At 42.5% G+C, this 20,341-nt stretch overlaps 1 protein-coding gene across 2 annotated transcripts in view; it reads left to right on the top strand.

Annotated features, from left to right (window-relative positions):
- LOC113028738 (partitioning defective 3 homolog) overlaps window positions 1-20,341 on the top strand; it is a 352,394-nt gene that overhangs the window by 310,518 nt on the left and 21,535 nt on the right. Inside the window, exon 22 of one of the 2 annotated variants that reach the window (XM_080305923.1) lies at window positions 18,895-19,012. In XM_080305923.1, coding sequence (XP_080162049.1) covers window positions 18,895-19,012 — 118 coding nt within the window. Of the gene's footprint in view, window positions 1-18,891; window positions 19,013-20,341 lie in introns of both variants that reach the window. The other variant, XM_026179154.2, reaches the window with a different exon arrangement.

Genomic DNA, 20,341 nt, shown 5'->3' with positions numbered 1-20,341 from the left:
TTATTCCTGATGTCCACATGCACTGGCTTGAGTCATTGTCAGGATCATACTATGTTGTCCGAATCTGCTATAACTCTACAAACACCACTTCTGTCTCTACTTCATAGCTGTTCAGCCATTGTCTTTGAAGGTTTTTGTGGTGAGATCAAAATGTACTGATGTGCGCTGCCTCTCCGGGGTAGACAATCTGGTAGACACAATCAGGAAGATAGGGTCATACGAGCTCCATCTCAACTATATACGTGCCCTAAAGGCAGATCCTTGGCATACAGATACTGGGCATACACTCAGAGCAGAGTATTCATGTACTGTAGACAGACTGGGGCACTGTCTGTGGAGAATTCTATCAGAGATACAAAGACAAGAATGACTTAATATTCTTGTGTATGAGCAGACAGAAAGTAGGACAGCCAGCTGGCAGGGTCAAGTCAGGTCATGGATGTTCTTCTTGTGTCAAAAACACACCCACTCTCTCTCACACAGACAGAAATTCATCTTTGCACATTTCCTCTTGCAAGACGGAGTGCGACGATGCCTATTTCGGGCAAAAATAACAGTATTTGATTCTTAGCAGTTGAAACGAAAACAAATATGGCAGCAGCAACTCCCGACAGATGGAGGTCGGAATCTTGGGAAGTAATTTTTGTGCCACGGCTTTTAGAATGAACGCGGCCTGTGCAGACCCACGTCTACACGTATATCCACACACCATCGCCGAGTGTTAGCGCGCGTCAGCGCGCCGTCTCGTCAGCAAAGGGAGATGAGTGGTTTTGGGATTCTCTTTGATGGCTCTGCCTCCCCTGCTGAGACACCAAGTCATCTTCTTTTGCTGTCCATTCTTCCCAGATATAGTGATGCAGTGCAATTGCACATGTGGCTATCTTTGAACGCAGGAGACATTTTCAATCTTTTGTGGGGGTTGTAATGGCAAAGGGAAGGTCAGTGTTCCCATCATCTCCTGCACCAATGCTAGTCTGTCTTTCACTGGCACCAACACAAACATGCAGACACACACAGACAGGGAAAAAATGACAGTCCTGGCTAAGCAAGAGAGATGTAAGAAAACCTCAGTGAACACTCACCAAGGGTGGAAGTACACGGATATCAACAGGCCTCGTAGGAAATAGTTAGCAAATACGCTTTTTGTGTGCGTCTCGTTATTCCTCTAAAATTTGAACGCGGTATACTAGTTCAATTTAACTTCTTTTGTTCAGTCTGACCTTGAACCATAGTTATCACAAATCCTCTCCACCTTGCACCGCTTCATTAGAGTGACCTCGTACAGACATGTCATTAATTAAAAGTGGACCCTGTCAGCTTTCCCAGCTGGAAAGGATCACCCGCTTCAACTCCTCATCTGCCAACACAGGACAATCCTGTTCATCGCCGCTTGTTCCTATGCCATTACCCGAGCAACGTTAAGCTAATGAACACTGCCGAGTAGCGGGGAGGCACTTCATTTATCTGCTCCTTTTCTTTTTTCTTTCTCTCTACCTTTTTATTCACTCTATTGGAATAAGTGATGATGCGCCTTCCCAGCGGTGCCTTTGTACCTTGACGAAGGGGGCAGATTTAAATAACTCAAAGCTCCTTCGCTCAGACCTAATCCCCAACTCCACTCTAATCAACCCCACTGTTCCCTTCTTTGTCTCTCCACATTTTCTATGCGATGGAGGAAAGCAAGGCCAGATAGAGGCATTTAAATGTGAGCGGGCTAATCTCTTCAATTCCACCCTCCGCCGCTTTTATTAAGGTGCGCGTTGTTTTCTTTTCATTCAGGTCATTCTGTTTATGTAACAAGTCAAAGTGTTTTTCTCTTTTCTTCATGAAAGGCTGCCGTTTTATGGAATGTGACTTTCCTTTATGTTTCAAACACAAGGCTTCCTCTGCCGGGACAAAGTCGATAAAGTATTAGTAGACATAAAGTATTTTCACCGGTTCTGAGCGATACAATAATCTGCCCTCACTTTTCCTGCAATCACAGAGGTTTTCTTCATTATTTATTTATATGTGACCATTAGTAAGTAATACATTCACTCTGTTTATGACGTTTTGGGTTGTTTTTGCAAATATGATTTATATTTTTCCAACATGCATTGAGCACAGATGATGATTCGTCTTCACAAATGAAAAAGATCCTGCTTTGATGATGAAGACTTTTCCGCCTTATTCTCCGTCTTGGAGGAGCTTCCACTTGTGGTGCAAACGCGTCTCTCTGATGGGGCTTTTTCCACATGCAGTAAAGCCATCCATTAACTCTTCCTTGTCTTCCCACTTGAAGTTTTTTGTTGTGTTGTCTCGCCATCCATCTTTCACTGTGTCATGAAATGCTGGAACATCTGTGGGACGTTCCTGTTCAAATCCAGCTGTCCCAAGCTCCACTGCACATCAGGAACTAATTAGAGGAAGGTGGAAAGGTGAAAGTTTCAGCTCTTAACAGCTGGTGCTAACTTTATGAAACCTGTGTCACCATAGAAATTTTGGGATTTCCCTTTGAACAGTGTTTTTTTTTTTTTAATTTAATTTAATTTATGGACATCCCCTTTCTTTCACAGTTTCACTTGGTTCACTCAAATGTTGTGCAACTAAAATGAATTATTATGTAAAGGAGTGGAAAATAAAGCAAAACACATGGAACTTCAGTAACCTTTGAGCCTAACGTCCTCCTCTCTGGTGCTCCAGGTGCAAATGAGCAGTTATGAGCAGATTCTTTGTTTTATTTGTATTCAGACAGCGGTATCTGTTAGCGCTGGTTATTCACAAGTAAACTCTTTGGCATAAAATTGGACACAATGTTTAATTATGTCATTTTAGGTTAAGGTTTCCTGTTGCAAAATTAGAAAGAACTAAGTGATGTGAAACACCGCCTCGGTCCATTTTAAATGCACTTTGGCCCGGGGAAGAACCTGCATTTGTGGATGGCACGCTGAGCTGCGCTCCCTGAAACATTCCTGAGCCTGCGCAGTGATTTCCATGACAGACTCCCGCGCCTGTTTTTAATGCAGTGTTGGCTGAAGGCCTGAAGATCACATGCATCCAGTATCGATTTTTATCCCGGTCCCTTGCGCACAGATTGTGTACAGAGATTTCTCCAGATTCTCTGAACTTTGATGTTATGTACTGTTCTTGACAATTTTTACACCGGGAATCATGATGGTGAAAATGTTTCAGAGTTTGCAGACAGTGACAGTTTTTTTTTTCAGATGAATGAACATTATCTTGATTTTTGAGAAAGTCTTCTTCTCTAAGCTGCTCTTTTAACACCCTGTCATGTCACTGACCTGTTGCCAATGAACCGGACTTGGGGCAAAAAGTTTTTAGTATTACAGCCTTTTGTTGACCTCATCCCAAAGGTTTTTGAGATGTGCTGCTGTCATCAGATGCCATCAAAGTGACCTAGTATTTTTCATGACATAAAAAACTGTCTAAACAACAAGTTTAAACACATTAAGTTCTATTGTGAATAAAATATGAGTTTGTAAATATTGCCAAACATTGCAATGTGTTTTCATTTACATCTTACACAGCAACTTTTTTGGGATTGGGACAACTGTATGAGACAGTTAGAAAAAACAAAACATGGGATTCTGTTCTCCATGTCCATGTTTTGCTAGCAGTGGCTCTTTATTGCATCCACTTCAACAATTTTGAGAGCAAAGCCTGCTTTTGCCCTCCAGTTAGACATTCCTATAATAATGTGATGTCACAAGAAAGCCATGCGAGACTAGGAAGTCGTTTTTTATCATCCAGATCCGTAGTCTGAGCTGTGCTGTGTGCTGCGCAGGTCCTACCGACTAAATTTGTGATTTTGTTCTCAAAAGTGCTCAAATTTGTACTTTTACTGTGTTTTAATAATGTGCTCATAATGAAATCGCAAAAGTGTAAAAATCCCATCGTAAACCATTTGAGCACTTTATTGAAAAATGTGTTTAATCATTGTTTAGTGAGTCATTTAAGACCGAATAATGGAGTAGAATTACCCGATTGAAGATTTTATACCTTTTAAAATATTTAATTATGTCATTTAAATGCAAATTTATTGAGTCATCATTATCAAGTGGGGTTTTTTGTATCCATCTTTAAAATGTGTTATGATGAACTTCTTAAAAAGTACAGTGTAATTCAAGCAGAATTATGTAATGATGGGTTTGAAATGTTTAATGTTTGAACCCACATCGTCTGAATAAATGTGCTTTACGTTTGTGTTCCGACGTGGCATTAAGCACCACACTCTTGTAAGTCAGTAACAAAATATGGACTCATCACAAATGATTAATGAGACATCTATCAGCTCCTTACGCAAACAGACAAGCTAATATACAGTATTTGAGGCAGCGTGAGGCCGACCACTGACGTTTTCTTTTGTGTGAGATCTCCCACCGCAGCATCTCCCCTAGCACTTCATAGGACCCTCCCACCCCCTCTCAATTCACCCTCACTGCACAAAGAGGAGACAGAGTTGGCCTGGGTAATTTGGATAATAATTATTTCTGCATTTAGTGCCAGCTGGGTGCCTGAGAAGGTCAGGGAACAGCATGAGGACAGGCTTATCTCCGTGTTGGTGCTGGCTTCCATATGGCAGCAGACAATAGGAAAAGGGCCTTGGCCCTGGACACAGCAGCATGGCACAGGACAGCTCCCACAGACAAAACACAACAACACACTGATGCAGCAGCAGCTACGGCGGCTCTCGGAAGTGCCACGCAAGGCTGGGTGGGCTGAACGTCTCACTGCACTGATGGTAGAGGAAAGAAGAAGGAGAAGAGAGAACAACCACTAAGAAATAATAAAGCTCGAGTAAGAAAAGAACCATTTCAGCTAAGTTAAAATCATGAACTTGTCATCATTAAATCCGTGTTCTATTCAGGGCGCAAACAGTTGTGCCCCTGTCCTGGAAACTGTGAGAAAGGCTTTTTGTAATTTATGAAGAGGACTTTGACCCCCTCTATTGAAACTCAAGCTTCATGCGTTAGTCTGGTAAAGGTTCAGGGTTATAAGAAAAGATGTGAACATTGAGAGGTTAAAAGTTTCCTTTTCTTTCCTCGCCATTCTGCTGCTCTTTATTCAACCGCCCCTTCGACCTTACTGTTCATTGGGTTACCATGGCACCAAAGACCCTGTAGCAACTCAGCCTGAGCTTCATAAATCAGATTTTTACTGTGTAGCACTCCTTTTAATCTCCATCCACTGACGGCTTTATTTGATTCCTCCTCTTTGGAGGGCTTTCAGTGGTCAGTCCATCCTGAAAAGAATGCCTCTGTGTGTGTGTGTGTGTGTGTGTGTGTGTATTGGTTTGCATGCATGGGTCTGTATGCATGTGCACAGGCATGAGAAAAGGGCTATAGAAAAGCAATGTCCTCCGAGGCTCCTTTGAACAACCCCTCCCGCATGCTTTTCTTTCACTTTGAGTTCCCAAGTATCCCCTTCCCCTGTGTGGTGACTTTAAGATGGAGCCTGAGTGAGAATCGTCATTTTTAATGTTGAGCTGTTAATCCCCTACTGGAGTGCAATTGTAGCTCACTTTTATGTCTCACTGAGGAGGGTGGGGTCTTTCTTTTTTTCTTTTTTTTAACACTCTGTAAAAGAAGAAAGTGACTTAATTGAATTAAATTGGCAGAAAGATTCATTACTTTTTTATAAAGCAACTTTGTTTCTGGCTCTCTGGTACAGGCCACGGTCTCACCCGTCTCACAAACAAACAGCTAAGGTGAGAGAGGATAGCCTCTGGTATGACAAAGACCAGCTCAGGTGAGCAAGAGAGGAGTGCATGGCAGGCCTATTTCAGCAACTGTCCCATTGATCTCTAAGTAAATCAATGAGATGACATTGTAATAGCAGGGACAGCTGCTGTCCATCTCAGCTATTATAGGCTGTGATCAATGAGGTGACCATGTGAAATCAGATGCTGGTAGCTCTCAGGTATCTGTGAGTCTGCCTTGGAGTGTAAAATGTGTGTTTTTGTTCTGCGGTGGGTGAGCATTTCTCAGTGTTTCAAAGTAGCATAGATAATAGTTTCAAGGAGCCAGCTAGAGTGTTGTTGTGAATGCTGTTGTGCACAATGTCATTAACATTGTTAATGTTAAATATTCAGATGACTCACTGGAGGTTTACGTGGTTTCAAGTGTCCTTATTTGGAGACCGTGTGGTTTTGTGGGCTTGTCAAAAATGCTTTTTTGTTTGTTTTTAATTAAATCTTTGCAGATGTGAAGTGAGCGTGTTACGGAGATATGAGAGCCAGCGTGACTATGTGTAATGATAATTCTGTTGATGGGCTTGCCGCTCTCTCCCTCCCTCCCTCCCTCCCTCGCCCTGTCTGGGCTGCTGAGGAGCAACGTAAAGGTCTAGAGTTCATTATCAGAGATTTTCCTCTTGAAGGGGCACAGCGACCAAAGAACATGCCGATCTCTCATTACTCTCACCGCCGTCGCATAATCTTTGCCCACTTACATCACAGACGCAGGGACCTGACTTGTCTAGAGTGGGCCTTGCCGTGTGTATCTATTCCCTTTCAACACAGGAAATTAATCCAAAAGTGCCTGTAGAGAAATCACCATTTCAAGCCATTAGCACTTGTCGTGCAAAGCTGCCATTACTGAAATAACCCGGGTGACGGAGAATATTGGACTTACTGGAGCAACAGCCAATTCATGCTACATAAGTTTGGAAATCGCCCATTTGGGGAATATTGTAATGGCCTTGTGCAAATGTGGATTTATGCAGGGAAAGCTACCATAAGCCACCACTAGTGAAAGCACAAGGTTTGAGTTCTTAAACAGCCTGAAGAAAAATAAAATAAGCATAGCAGTCATAGAAGTATGGAAAAACTTCATCAGTCTCTCATAAGACAAATTCATGGTGGGCCACACACACCGATAAGTACATCAACATGCACATACTGAACCTGCAAAAGAGGAATGAAGCAAATCCATGCAGCGGTTTTTATGGTTTCTTTTTATTGGATGTGATTGGATTTTGAAGGATTTTCCAGTTGATTCCTTGACTTTTGACCATTTCACAGCACACATCTTCCAGTGACGTGTGCCTGTCGTTTTATTTAATTGGGCTTTCTATACTCAAAGGTAAAGCCAGTGAATTCCTAGACATGGAGCTGCCAGTTCTTTCTGTTCCTGTAAAATCTTCTAATTTGAGATCTGAAAGTAGAAAACTTTGCCCAGTCCACCTTGTTACCCAAGTTAAGGCAACTGTTGAGAGCTTAATCAATGTTTTTTTTTTTTATTCCCTCTCTTGTTCCATTTTTGGCACTACCACCACTCCCTGTTTTGGAGATTGGCGTTCTGTGAACAGCAGCCAATTGGCAGCCACTATTTACTGCCACCAGCTGCTTTTGCTCATTGAAGTTTCTGCCTCCCGTTTACACACCAATATCTCGCTCTCCTTTTTCTCCCCTCTCATTAATCTTTGCAAGATCCCAGAGTTATGGCACAAGTTAAGCTTTGCTATATTAGCTGGCCTTTGAGGCCTGTTAAAGCTATTTTTGGGAATGCCTTGGTTTTAATCAACCACACAAAGGCACAGATAGCACTTGTTGAGTTAATTCCATTTTTTTTTAAGTCCTAGCGATGGTTGGTGAAGCTGAATTTGGGTGTGGAGATGGCCGATGGGGATGTTGGGTGGTGTTGGTGAAATATGGGCAGGGTCGGGCTTTGTCTCTTTTCTTTTTGAGGATGTTGGATTTTAAAGTTGTCTTTCCCATTTGACCCATTCACGTCCTTCAGAACCTGTCGTGCTGTCAGAACTTTCAAAAGCTGTCTTGTTCTTTTCCCCGTCTTTGTCGGGAGATCACCTTGCCATTGCTTTGTTGGAAAACGGGGAGTGCGTGGGACTATTTAAAAACGATAATGGTCTTTAATGTGCACCGATGATGATTTATCTGTCCCTTCCTGGCCTCCCTTCGCTTATCATGGACTTTAAAACATGAAAAGGAAGTTATTAGGAGGGAGACGGCCAAGGATTTGTCTGTTTTCCTTCCTTTGCAGAGGCAACAGAGCGCCAATCCAATTTGCCAGGCATGTGGAGTTATCCTTAAGCCTGTCAAATGCGCCGACTGGGAAAGCTGTCACTTTTCTTACGGTCATATGGTCACAATCGCCGCTCGAGTTATTTATAGGTCTCATACGTCACACATTCACTACTACAAGCACCCAGATATAATGAGACACCTCAACACACTGAGGGAATCATATGTGAGCCAGTTTATTTAAAGTATTTCATCTTTATCATCCTTCAGCCCTCTAACTGCATTTTACTACAGAGCTTACAGCTGGTTGCAATTCTGCTTTAGCAGAGCTTCTTTTTGTGAGGTGGTTTTGATCTTAAACAACTTATAGAAACTCACTCGGAGACACATGAAAGAGACAAAAAGACGCACAATCAACTAACTGTTGATCTTGATTGTTTTCAGCAGTCGCATCAAAAATATCAAAAATAAGTTGGCAAGGTGCAGCTTTAAACAGGAAATAATGCCAAATAATGAGAAATTAGCTTTTGCTTTGCGTGGAGGAGAAATCTAATTAAGTGTGCTTTAAATCTCCTTCCACCAGTCGAGCTGTTCTCGGCAACCAGCTCTGCACTTACTGCCTCATGTCCGTGACATGACCGCTGACTTTCTGCCTGTGTGTGTGTGTGTGTGTGTGAGATGTCATACCTTGAGGATATGTGTTAACTCAGCAGGTTGAGTATTATCAGAGCCCTCCATTGTTCTCAGCACCATTGAGAGTTCTCCAAACACTGGCCTGTAATTAAAGGGCTCACTCCTGCTTAATGCTTTTTTGTTCCCATGCCCCCTCACCCTCCACCCCCACACTGGGGGTTAAGGATAATGAGCATTTTATGTGGATGTGGATGCACATATGTGTGCATGCTTGTGTGTGTGTGAACAGGCAGATGTAGTGACAGTATCTTAATTTAGTTTTGATTCACTGGTGCATTCATTCACACATCAGCTACCACGTTTGCCATCTGTGGGCGAGCCCATGACCGCTTGGTCTTTTCTGTCAGCACTTGGGCTAAATCCCCCGTGGCTTGTCCTGAACTGCGGGTCTACCATCTCCCGTGTGTTCCCTGACACCCATTCCTTTAACCACCTGAAGGTGACAGTGTTTTGTCATCAGTGTCTCCTGGCTCCCTCTTAAAACGCAGTCTAAATCCCTGCCACCGAAGTGAGCCTTCACCCCTCCTAACCAGGCCTGAATAATTCTTTCGGACACCACTTTCGGAGTTTGGCTGAGTACTTTGCTGTGTCACATTTAAAATGTGGCCACTTATAGAGGGTTTTTTTTGTCCCTGAACACAGCCTTGCCAAAAATAGTGACGCTGTTAGGAGAAGTTTTCTCAACAAGCTGCAGTTTCCTATCATGACTGTTGTATTGGCAGACAGGGACTCGCTCAGTGGAAGAAGTTAAATAGATACATTTCCATTATTGAGGACACAAACTCTGCTTCTGTATAGTTTTTTTTCTGCTGCACTTCTTCTATCTGTCCCTCTCATCACAGCTCTGTATTTCTTTTGTTTCCTTTTCTGACTCAGAAGTGTGTTAGTGTGGGGATTAGAAAGCAAAGATTACTCTGTGAATACACCTGCAGATAAAAAGAAACGGAAACAGACAAAACTCCCAACACATTTGTGTGAAATGCTAACACTCTCGCCACATGACAGAATGTGATCCTTATTAGCTTTCTGTTGAAAGTCTTGGACAAACATTATCAGATATCTGTGTGCTCACTGAAGTCTAAAGCCCGTCTTAAGTTACACTGGTTGAAATCCCCGTGGCTGAGAAGAAACAACAGGGCGGCAGTGATGTTAGCTTAAAGAAATAACCTGTGAGACCCGCTTCAGGTATGCTCGGTCCCACTCAGCAGGGGAAAAGCTTTCATGCACAGGAATGTTTGCAGTCTTGCGACGATGCCACAACTGCTGTCTTGTAGACTCGTAACAGCTAATTCAAGATTCTCTCTTGCATGGAACACGGACCCTTTAAGACACCTTAAGGTCACCTTTGATTTCCTCATGGTGTGAGCAGGTGCGCGTGTGGAATACTGGGTTGGTCCTTAAAAGAGACATGAAGTCGCTTCCTGTTTATTGCTCTGAGTTGACTTTGCTTTTCCCCAAACCATGTCATTTTGTAATAGGGTTCCAAGATTATTAATTTAAACCAATGGACTTTAAGTGATACAATTAAACTTGACCAAATCTTCACCCGGTGCCCTTTTCCATGGCTTGATTATTGACTGCCAGTGCTTCTTATTAGCATGTCGGTCACAGGAGAAGCGGCGGCCCGCGGTCATGACGATAATTGAGATCGTAATCACAACCAATGAGTTTGTGTGTGTTTGCGCATACGTGTGTGTGGTGGGGGTTAGGTTCGGGGGTCCCAGCTGTCACATGGGCTTTGATTGATGGATGGCTGATGTATGATGATGGATGCACACTCACATTAAGCCGATAGACGGTCGTACCCAGGTTCGTCGCGGCTTCGGTAGTTTAAGGCAGTGTTACAGCTTCATTAAGGCAGAGAGCCACTGTGGCCATAGATCATGGCGGTGACAGGCCAACATTATGTCTGGCTGGGTTGATAATGATGCCATGAATATGAGGGTCACAGGTTGAAGGGGCATTAACATATGTAAGGCTCCCGCAGGTTGATGTGAGATAGCAGTAATGGCAGGATTTCTTCACTGCTTTGAGTGTGTTTTTTTTGTTTTTGTTTTTTGGAGTCCTACAAATACCTTTCTAGCGCATTTCAGTTTTGTCAAGTTTTTTCTTCTATTTTTGTCCCTCTGGCAGGTGGCAAAATCATCAGCAAATGTTTGATATTCCAACACCGATTGGCCTTTTTTTTCTTTCATCTTCAGTTCTCTCATTTTCCTTCTTTCTTCTTTTTCTCATCTGCCCGTCTGTCATTATCTGCCAACCTCTTGACCTTCACATTGATCATTACACAATATTGATAGCCTAAATTGAAATTATCCTGCCAGTCTTGTTTTTCTCTTTCTTTCTTTGCTCATCTGTCTGCCTAACCATTGCTAAAGGTTATGACCCCTGACCTCCTCCGGCTTCCCTCTTTCCGAGACTTCGAGACTTAATCCAGTAATGGACGCAGCAGCAAAGGAGTTAGTACAGGACACCAGGGGCTGACAAGGAGGGGGAGGGTAAAAGGGCACATGTGCCTCCCTCCTCCTTTTTTAGTTTGTACTTCTATCCATTCCCAAGAAGCCCCCCTGCAAACCCCTTTCCCTCTCCTCACCACTTAAAGCTGGGAGCAGCTGCGCCAGGAGCACAAAAAAATCTTTAGAATCCATCTTTTTAATTCCGCTTTATTACACCCACTATCAATATTGTTATTGTTTAAAGTGGCCCTGGCTCTGACTGACGGGCATCCCACCGTGCCTCTCTCGTTAATTATGTATAGAGGAAGTAGTGGCGGCACAGGGGGTCGTAGCAGAAAAGACTTAGGTGGTGGTGGGGGGGATGCTGGTTGTGTATGGGATGGCGAGGAAAGCTACACCGGTCTGCTGTGAATTATTTACCACTGGCTCGTGGTTCACCTGCTGAGCGTCAGGCACTGACATTTGCAAAGGGAGCGATTGTCTGCATTCAGCACAGTGTGGCGTCTTGCTGAAGTAAATGAGATTCTTTACAGGTGTAATGCTTCTCGAATTAACCCGGGAGACCTAATAAAAGACAGGATATCGGCTCTGCTTGTTAGTCAGTTAAAAAAAAGGGGATTTTAAAAGTGGGTGTACGTGTAAAGAGAAATGCAACAGTGGTGAAGTAAACCCTCCAAACCAACCAGGTCCCTCTGAAAATGATGCACCAGATGTCAAATGATACACTTCTGAATGCATATGTAATATATGGCTGGTGCACCAGTGCTGCTGCTTGGGCCCATTTGAAATCTAATATTAGCCTTTCATTATAGGTAGCCAGTGAGAGCGTGTCACTTTGGCAACGTGCTAGAATAGCAAACGAGTTAGAGGGGTTCAGCTGCATGTGAATATCTGCTTCTGGAGTGGAATCATCTGCTCCTTCACATGGTGATAGGTTTGCATATATTTGTATTAAAGGACCGTGGCTGTCTTTTAATCCAACTGATTCTTTTCGGCACACGAGCGACTATATTTCAAAGTACGCAGCGATGTTGCTGCTGTCATGTTTACAGAGACCCTGTGGTAAAAATGCGCTTGATTTTAAAGGTGTTTTTGTGGATAGCCCTGTCATTCTTTCATAATAAAGTCCTTAATGATTTCTCTGTAATTTAAAGTGTCTCCAAGCAATTTCACAATAAGTCAACACCAAAGTTTCCCAAGTACAAAATGCAAAACGTTATTGTGTTAAAGTTTTGGCTATTCTCAGGAAGGGATGTGAATCTATCCGAAGTAAAAGCTCACTGAAAACCAATTTAACATCAAAGGAAATTTGAGACATTTTAAAAAAAGGTACACTGAATAGCATTCGATATTTGAAGTGACATTCCCAAATATCTCATTTGATTATTCTTCAATCCCCTCCTCTTTTTAAAACTCACTGAAATCTGTTTTTTTAATTGCCTCCCTCCGCTGTCTGTTTTCATACAGTGGATTGGAAAACTTGGGCCTCTCTAATAAGCTGCCCGTGTGCATTCCAGCATACGATAGCATCTGAAGGATCAGGCAGTTTGAGAATGCAAGTGGGAAAGGCAGAGCTTGGCACTGGGTTTTGGGTTCACACAGCTCTGTGAAGAGCGCAGTTGGACCTGGCCTAGCAGGTCGGCAATCTTTGTAAGAATGTTTCCGGGGAGTATAGCTGTGTCAAAACAGTGGAGAACAAAAGCATCCCCCTCCCCTTTTTTGTTTTTCCTGGTCCACTGTTCCAAAACTTGTTGTTTAAAACTTTCATGAAATAACTTTAATTTTGCAGCTTGTTCAACATCAGATGTTATTTTATACAAAGAACTTCTGACTGACTAAATTTGTCTCAAGATCAACTCGGCTCCTTCTTGTCTAAGTGCTGACGATCGTCTAGTCAGTGCTTCTGCCAAGCTCTGCAGCTCCCACTCAGTTTTAGAGTGGCCCTCCACAGAGAAACCTGCAAAGGTGACTTGTTGCTACAATGCACCAGTCTCCCTGGGAATTTATATTTGAGGTCCCCTAATGCAAAATACAGCAACACATTTCATATTCCATGGCGCCAACCTATACTTAGACAAAATATTATAGCGTCATAGTCGGGATACTGGAAGCCAAAGTCATATAGCTTCTCCACTGGCCTCTTAGTGTCAAGCAAGCTCATATCTCATAAGAGTTGTCTATAAAGATCCGATAGGCTCGTAAAAGCTGACTTAACCTGTTTAGATGGATACTGTAGCCCATGGCCTTCACACCTTATTTAAGGCTAATAAGGCTGACACTTCATTCTTCTTACCCTAAAGAGGAATTTTGTTTATGTGCAACATAAACAGCTGCAACACTGTACATATGTTTCAACTCTATATATATGCTGCTTTGAAAATAAAAGATTTACTGCATGTAGCATGATGCAGCCAAGTCATTTCTTGTGCAGTTACAAGTTTCGATCATGTGATGAGTTTTAAATCATTAGCATGCAACACATCTTTGTCTCATTACACAATGGCACGTTCATGTATGCACATAAGAGTAAAAGTGTATTTATTAGATTGTGCAGTCCTGACCATGCTCCCTCTCTCTCAGAGTGAGCACCCTTCGCTGAATCAATAGATTTGGATTATGGGCCTTAACTTCAAAGTTAATCTCTTTGGAGAATGCAGCCGTGCTTTGTTCTTCCTAGAAAACAATTTAAAGAGAAGTTGCCAGAAATGAGGACAAGTAAAGCTTTCAGGGAGCCTATCATCCACACAAATCTTAGCTTAGTTCCTGTACCTTCATAATATACAGCACATCATGCAGAAATAAAGGTTTCTTTGACTAGTTCCATTATAATGTTTAAGCAACCAAAGGTTTAAAAGTTGCTAGTAGAAAGATAGGATAGAAAGCAGAAAGGGGAAATTCCTCACTTTGATCTGTTTAGAAATCATGCCAACTGAACAGAGAAGACAGAAAAATGGTAATGACTAGAAGAGTTGATGTCTGTACAATAAAAAAAAAAAAATTTAAGGGTGCTTTTAAAGTACACAGGACTACAGGTATTTAAAAGGAACAAAGAAAAAGCCAAAGATCATTGCCTTTTCTTCTTTTCTTTGGAGTCGTGCTTTTCGTAGAGGAGAGCCTTCTGCCGCTCCTTTCGTACCGGACAGCCTGTTGGAGGGTTAATCAGAGCTCCGTGCTCCCGAGTCACGCCACTACCACATCCCAGGCAGGGATCCCACACGATGGCCTCCTTAGGACCCCTAAGGACCCTATATGTGGTGCTTTTGAGTCTGAAAGGAACCATGGATACAGATTCATGCGCACACAGTCACAGCACCACATTAGGGTGGGGATTTTAGCTGGCAAGGCGCCACTGTCGGTGCATCAGTCACAAGAGGACATGGGTGAAGTCAGAGCCTGACAAATCCAGGGTATTATCAGGCCTTTGTCCAGCCTGCAGCTGTCACTTACCAGGCTAGTGGGGAGAGGACGAGGGGGACAGAAGGGAATTCATGACCTATCCCTCTAGCCACAGAGGAGCACTGAGGCATTCAGAAGTAAAACATATGGGAAGAAGAAGAAGAAAGAAATGAAGAAGAGATGAGGCGAGAGAAAACTGGAAGAACTTTTTTATGAACATGGAAAAGAAAGTGGAAAGTGATATACGCTTCAAATGCTTCCATTTGATTGCTGGCAAAAATCATAGCAGAAGGGCCGATATATGCTGATTTCCTTCTGAAGACGCTAAAAAAAATGTTTTATCTTTGTCCCTCTCCCCTTCAAAAATGACCAGCAGTAATGCAGATCTAATCTCTTTCTATCATCGTGGTAGGTCCCAAAGGCTGTCCATTTCCCCCCAAATGCCTCATCTTTCTGTCTTTGAAATAAATGAAAGTCCACAGGGCGGTGGAATAAAGATGAGCTAAGCCTTTGACTTGATGCAAGATTGCCAAAGGGCCCAAACTTAAGAAGTCTGCCCCCCCCTCATCTGCTGCACAGAGATACTGCGGCCAGTAAGAAACCAGATAATCTGATAGAATTTCAATCAACAGCGATCAGATAAGAAATAACAGAATGTATGATTTTAAAGTCGCACGGAAGCTCCGGCAGTTCAACCCTTTTCCGCTTTTAGTTGGAAATGAACATTTCTGTAGCAACAGCCTGAACTCCAGTCAAACTTCATCTCTGAAATCTTATTCCGAGGATTATAACACTCTGCTGCTCTCATTCGAATACCCCTGAACTTAGGTATGCTCATATGACCCGTATTACACTCTTGGTGATTGGATTACTCATTTATTGGCCGGTGGCGGTGTTTACGGGGCATGTAGAGACTCAGCGCAGCTTTGATCCACCAACAGAAGCAAATATGAGGGCTGCTGCATAGTTTACATCCTGGGCCTAAGCCTTGTGGTGTGCGAGGCATCTGCTAAATCCTCCCGGATCAAAGGATGACTATTACACAGACAGGCATCCACATACCCCAAATGCAGCTTTAGAGTGTTCATGACCCCTGTCAACATGTCCATGTGAAAGCACAGGTGTGGATGGGTGTGGGGGTACACACAGACACATGCACACTACCGGTGCCTCAAAGTTTGCTGCTAAAGAGTGGCAAAGCTGTTTCTGTATAGGCTGATGTTTTGTAATGTGATTGGCTCATTGCTAGTTCTTCACAAGTTCGAGGAGCTCTAGGTTCTTTCTGAATTGTTGTTGTGATCCGACTTTGCAGGCCAGGAATTCGTATGTTCACTACTCTTGATAAGTCCTCAGAAAAAAGCTTTTACTCAGTAAATTCAGCATCGGTGTGTCTTTATTGGATACAGGCGTCCGTAATAGTCGAGAGAGGGGGGGAAAAAGACATGTTGGCTCTTTTGTCTCTTCCTCCATCTTTGTGTTGCCGACTGTGTCGCGCGGTGATGTTTGCATGCATCTGGGAGAGACACAGCCAACCCAGGAGGCCAAGTGCTGACATTTCAGCCCGCAAAGTCACAGATGAATTTGGAGCAAATCTCATTATACCGGACAGAATAAAGATGCTGCCTGTGGAAATGCTGTGGCATATGGACACTTTATCTCCCCCCATGTTTTTTAATAACTTTACACACACTATCTCGTTTCCCACTGATGCATATTTTAGCTGCAATCCTGCGCGGCGGTGATGCGGACAGCTCGCTTGCACCCCTGAGGACACTTATGCCACCTGTGACCTTTTCCCTTTTATGCACAAACACACTGCTTACAGCAAACTGATGAGCAGTGCTCATTCGTACCATATTCCGTTGGCCTGGTCTTTCCTTATGGCGCATGTTCTACAGGCCAATTACAGACATTGATGTATTTGGAGGTGCATTTATAAGTGGTGACCTGATGCAGCGGCAACAATCATGCTGACTAATTACCCACCAAGGTGCCTGAGCGATGTGGGGCTCTTAGCAAAGGCAACTGAATCCATCTTCTTTATGCATGCAGACAGGCCTGCTGCTGGCTGTTACACTGACAGTGGACAGTTTCGGCTGGCTGTTTGGGCTTGATTCGTGCTCTCCCCCGATTTTGAGCTCCGTTTATTAACATATGAATATATTTACAGACCCTGAAAGTACTCCCAAGAATCCCATCACGGTGAAAGACAAAAAAAGATAAGGCCCTCCAGATCTAATCTAGATATGGCAAATGCCTCCTTTGAACACCTACGACAAATTTACCCCTTGGTAAATCAAGCCGTCATTCCCGGCCCACACTCGATGCAATTTCCATTTGTTGTAGTGCTTTAAAAAAGTGTATTAAAGAACTGCTAGTTCTTTAAATTGCCGGAGACCTTGTCTTCGCTCATGTTTTCCTACTCCACACCCCACAGCATCGTCTACCACACAGTGGAGCAGATCTTCACTGTCACATTGATACTTTCGTGAGTGAGAGAAGGGCAGAGGGGCTTTTTATGCAGTGAGTGTACATGGACTCTAGTTGTCTTGTTTATAACCTGTGCTTTCTGGATCACCAGTTGGTTCCTCTCGCCCAGTGGTACATGTTCAAGATACTCATGGTAGCACTGACCCTCCATGGAAGGTCGCACAGAAAAAAAATTATGAGCCTTTTATTTGGAGTTTGCTCACTCTTCTCTTTGAGCGGCAATTAAGCTCATTTGGAGTTCACAGATCTATTACAGTGTTGTGAAACCTTTTTTTCTCAACAAGCAGGGATGATGAAGAACATAAACCCACAGTTGCAAATGTGTTTTTTTTTTAAATTTACACTTTTGCTCAAAATATCTATCTGCAAATGTAGTCAAACGATTGCACTGGTAATCACATGGAAGCACACAATTCTGAAGTTGAAGCCTCGATGCTTCTGTAGTTAAAGTAATGAAAACTTGTATGATAACAGGAAGAACATTTAGAGGAGTGCACATGTGCGGTTCTATTGACTAGAATTAAGTAATTTAATTTATTTAAAATTGCATTTGCTATTTAAGCAACCTCAAGTAAATAGAGAGGGAACATTGATTTTGTAATGAACAGTAATAAAGGGACTTCACCATTACTCCACACCCTAAAAGCATAAGCTACCTCACACCCCAGTGAGCCACTTAATTGCCCACATCCACATAAAAAGGCCTAATGTACGCTCCCTGCGCTCCCACACATATAAAGCTATAGGAATCAAATGGAGTATAACTAATACAATTGATTTTGATCGGGAAGTACGAATAACACGATAACTGTGTCTTGCCAAGTGCTACTAAGGGGCACGCTCCGAGAGCCGTGCATCCTTTATGAGCCGCTATTTATTGTGCTTTTAATGAAGCTTGATTGGCAGCATGTCCTAGTGCCCATTATCATCAGAAGGATGTGCTCATTCTAATCTGCAATTATCACCATAATTGTGCTCAGAATCCTCTGGGTCCAAATAAGCAATCACTTCCACTGCTGCTGTGCCACCTGTAAGTGCTGCTCAGGAGGACACCCTGACAGGCTGACAGGTCTTCATATCAAGGGTCCTTTTTTTTTGTCTTTGGCTTTTTGTCTCCCTCTGCTCTTTATTTCTTGCGCCATGCTTCCCTGCTTTAAGTTTCACTGGAAATTTTGTCTGGGGTTTGTTTCTTTGTTTCTTTTTCTTTTCTCACATGCTCTTGATTAACCTTTCCCTTTTTTCCCACACGGCGCCATCCCTACACTCGTCCTCCTTCCTTTATCTCCCTCTCCTTTCCTCGCCCCATCCATCCCACTCCTCTCGCATCCCCTCCCAGCTCAAATTCCTAACCTTTGGTCACTTTCATCCCCGCGGTATGCATAAATGCAGGCCTATTATCAAGCCGGTTGTCTCATCATAATTATGCATTTTGTCATGTGCTGCCTCTGTAGCTGGTGATAAAAGGAGAGCCTGATTAAGCTGAAGGAAAGCTATTGATTCCTATTGACAGGCTCCTCAAAGGCCTTTAATGAAGGAGATGTAAATGAGGGTTTTCCACAGCGTTTAATGACTGCGTACCATAAAAGGCCAACATTCTTCTGCAGTCTGAAAGAGACATGCATCACTGACAATGGTGCACGAGGGACACTTTCAGTTATAGTGATGTTCACAGGCAATAAAAGGATGAGAGTAAAAACACAAGAGTGTTGGAACACAAATCGCAACTGTTGGATTTAAAAGTCCTCTGCACCATTTATGTGGAGAGGTAAATTGCTGAAACGCAGAATTACCTGTAACAGCATGCTAGCAAAACCAATGTGTACCAAAGCATTAATGAGTCTAAATATCTAATTTCCTTTCTTTTTTTTTCTTTCCTAGCAGTCAGATGGCGCCTAGTAACCATGACCGGATACAGAGACTAAGGAATGAGTTCCAGCAGGCCAAGCAGGAGGACGACGTAGAGGACCATCAGCACACCTACAGCTTCAACCAGTCCTGGGTGAGTATCGAGTAGGAGCTGTATTCCAGGAGAGTGTACATACCTAAAAAATTCTTCGGGATCAATCCAGAGTTACTAGCTGATTGGATTCTTAGGCCTACACATATTTTTTTATTGCTTACTAACACTTCTATTCTGTTAACTTGAATGTATTTATATAGAGTCAAATTAAGGCACTTTATATATAAGGTAAACTCCCTTTTAACAAGTAGAAACCTCTGACAGAACCAGGTTCAGGGAGGGGCGGCCATCTGCAGGGACTGATTGGGCGTGAGAGGAGGGAGGCAGGACAAAAGAAACCAGGAGCCAGAGTTTAAAATGAATTTCTAATGATTAAAACCTACAGTGCTTTATAAACACGTGGAAAGCAAAAATGAGGTCTTGAACGCATTGTAGTAATATGAGTGTTTCTGCCACTCACTAATAAATCTTTGTTTTTCAGTCATTTTTACAAACAACCTCATTTTTTCACACTTTTTGTGCCTTAATCACAAGTCTGTATTTATTCTGTATTTAGTGGCGAGTCAAGCAAAATATCGTTATCGATATATCGTTGCTGAGGCAACGTGCATTGAACACGACACGTGAATCAAACACAACTGGAGAATGTAGCATCGGGTTCACGTGGGGATGATGAAATGAACATATTATTATATAGGAAAATCCAAAAAAGTGGGTTTAATAATCATCAAAAAAAAAAGACACATAGATGTTAATAATTGCTGAATGTGTAATGATTGGTCCACATGTTAAGGAAAAGATGGTCATTTAATTAAAATAGATTAAAAATATTAAAGTAATTTTTATTAATTCCAAATGATGTGGCATGAAGCAAAGAGCAAAAACAACAATATTACTAGTTTGTTATAACACAGCATGAAACTGTCACTGGTGCTGTCGTGTGATGCCATCAACCTTTTAGACAGCGAAACTGCCAAACTGCAAAAACATTAGTTTTCTCTATTACCTAAAGCTACATTTCGTAGACTAATTCTTAATTTCTGGATCCAACCTTTGACCTAGACATAATTTCTTATCTGCAGTCACTGCATTTGCCTTTTCAGTCTTGGAAATATGACACACTTATGGAAGGAAGGCGATGTTAGGGGACAGAAACTAAAGACACCTACCCGCACTGTTCATTCTAATTTTCATTAGACTTGATTAAAGGGATTTTTAAATTAAAACAAATTAAAATTAAAATTTGAGAATAGTTGCTTTAAGCCGTTCTACTCTCCAACGCTTGATCTGTAACAACAATGGGATTTATTCTTCATAATTGGAAAAATGTAATCAAGTTAATTCCTTTGTTAATTCATTCACACTTGA

Source organism: Astatotilapia calliptera, chromosome 9 (assembly GCF_964374335.1).
Source record: "Astatotilapia calliptera chromosome 9, fAstCal68.1, whole genome shotgun sequence".
In the NCBI taxonomy this organism is placed as follows: domain Eukaryota; kingdom Metazoa; phylum Chordata; class Actinopteri; order Cichliformes; family Cichlidae; genus Astatotilapia; species Astatotilapia calliptera.
This window is presented reverse-complemented; position numbering and strand designations above follow the sequence as displayed.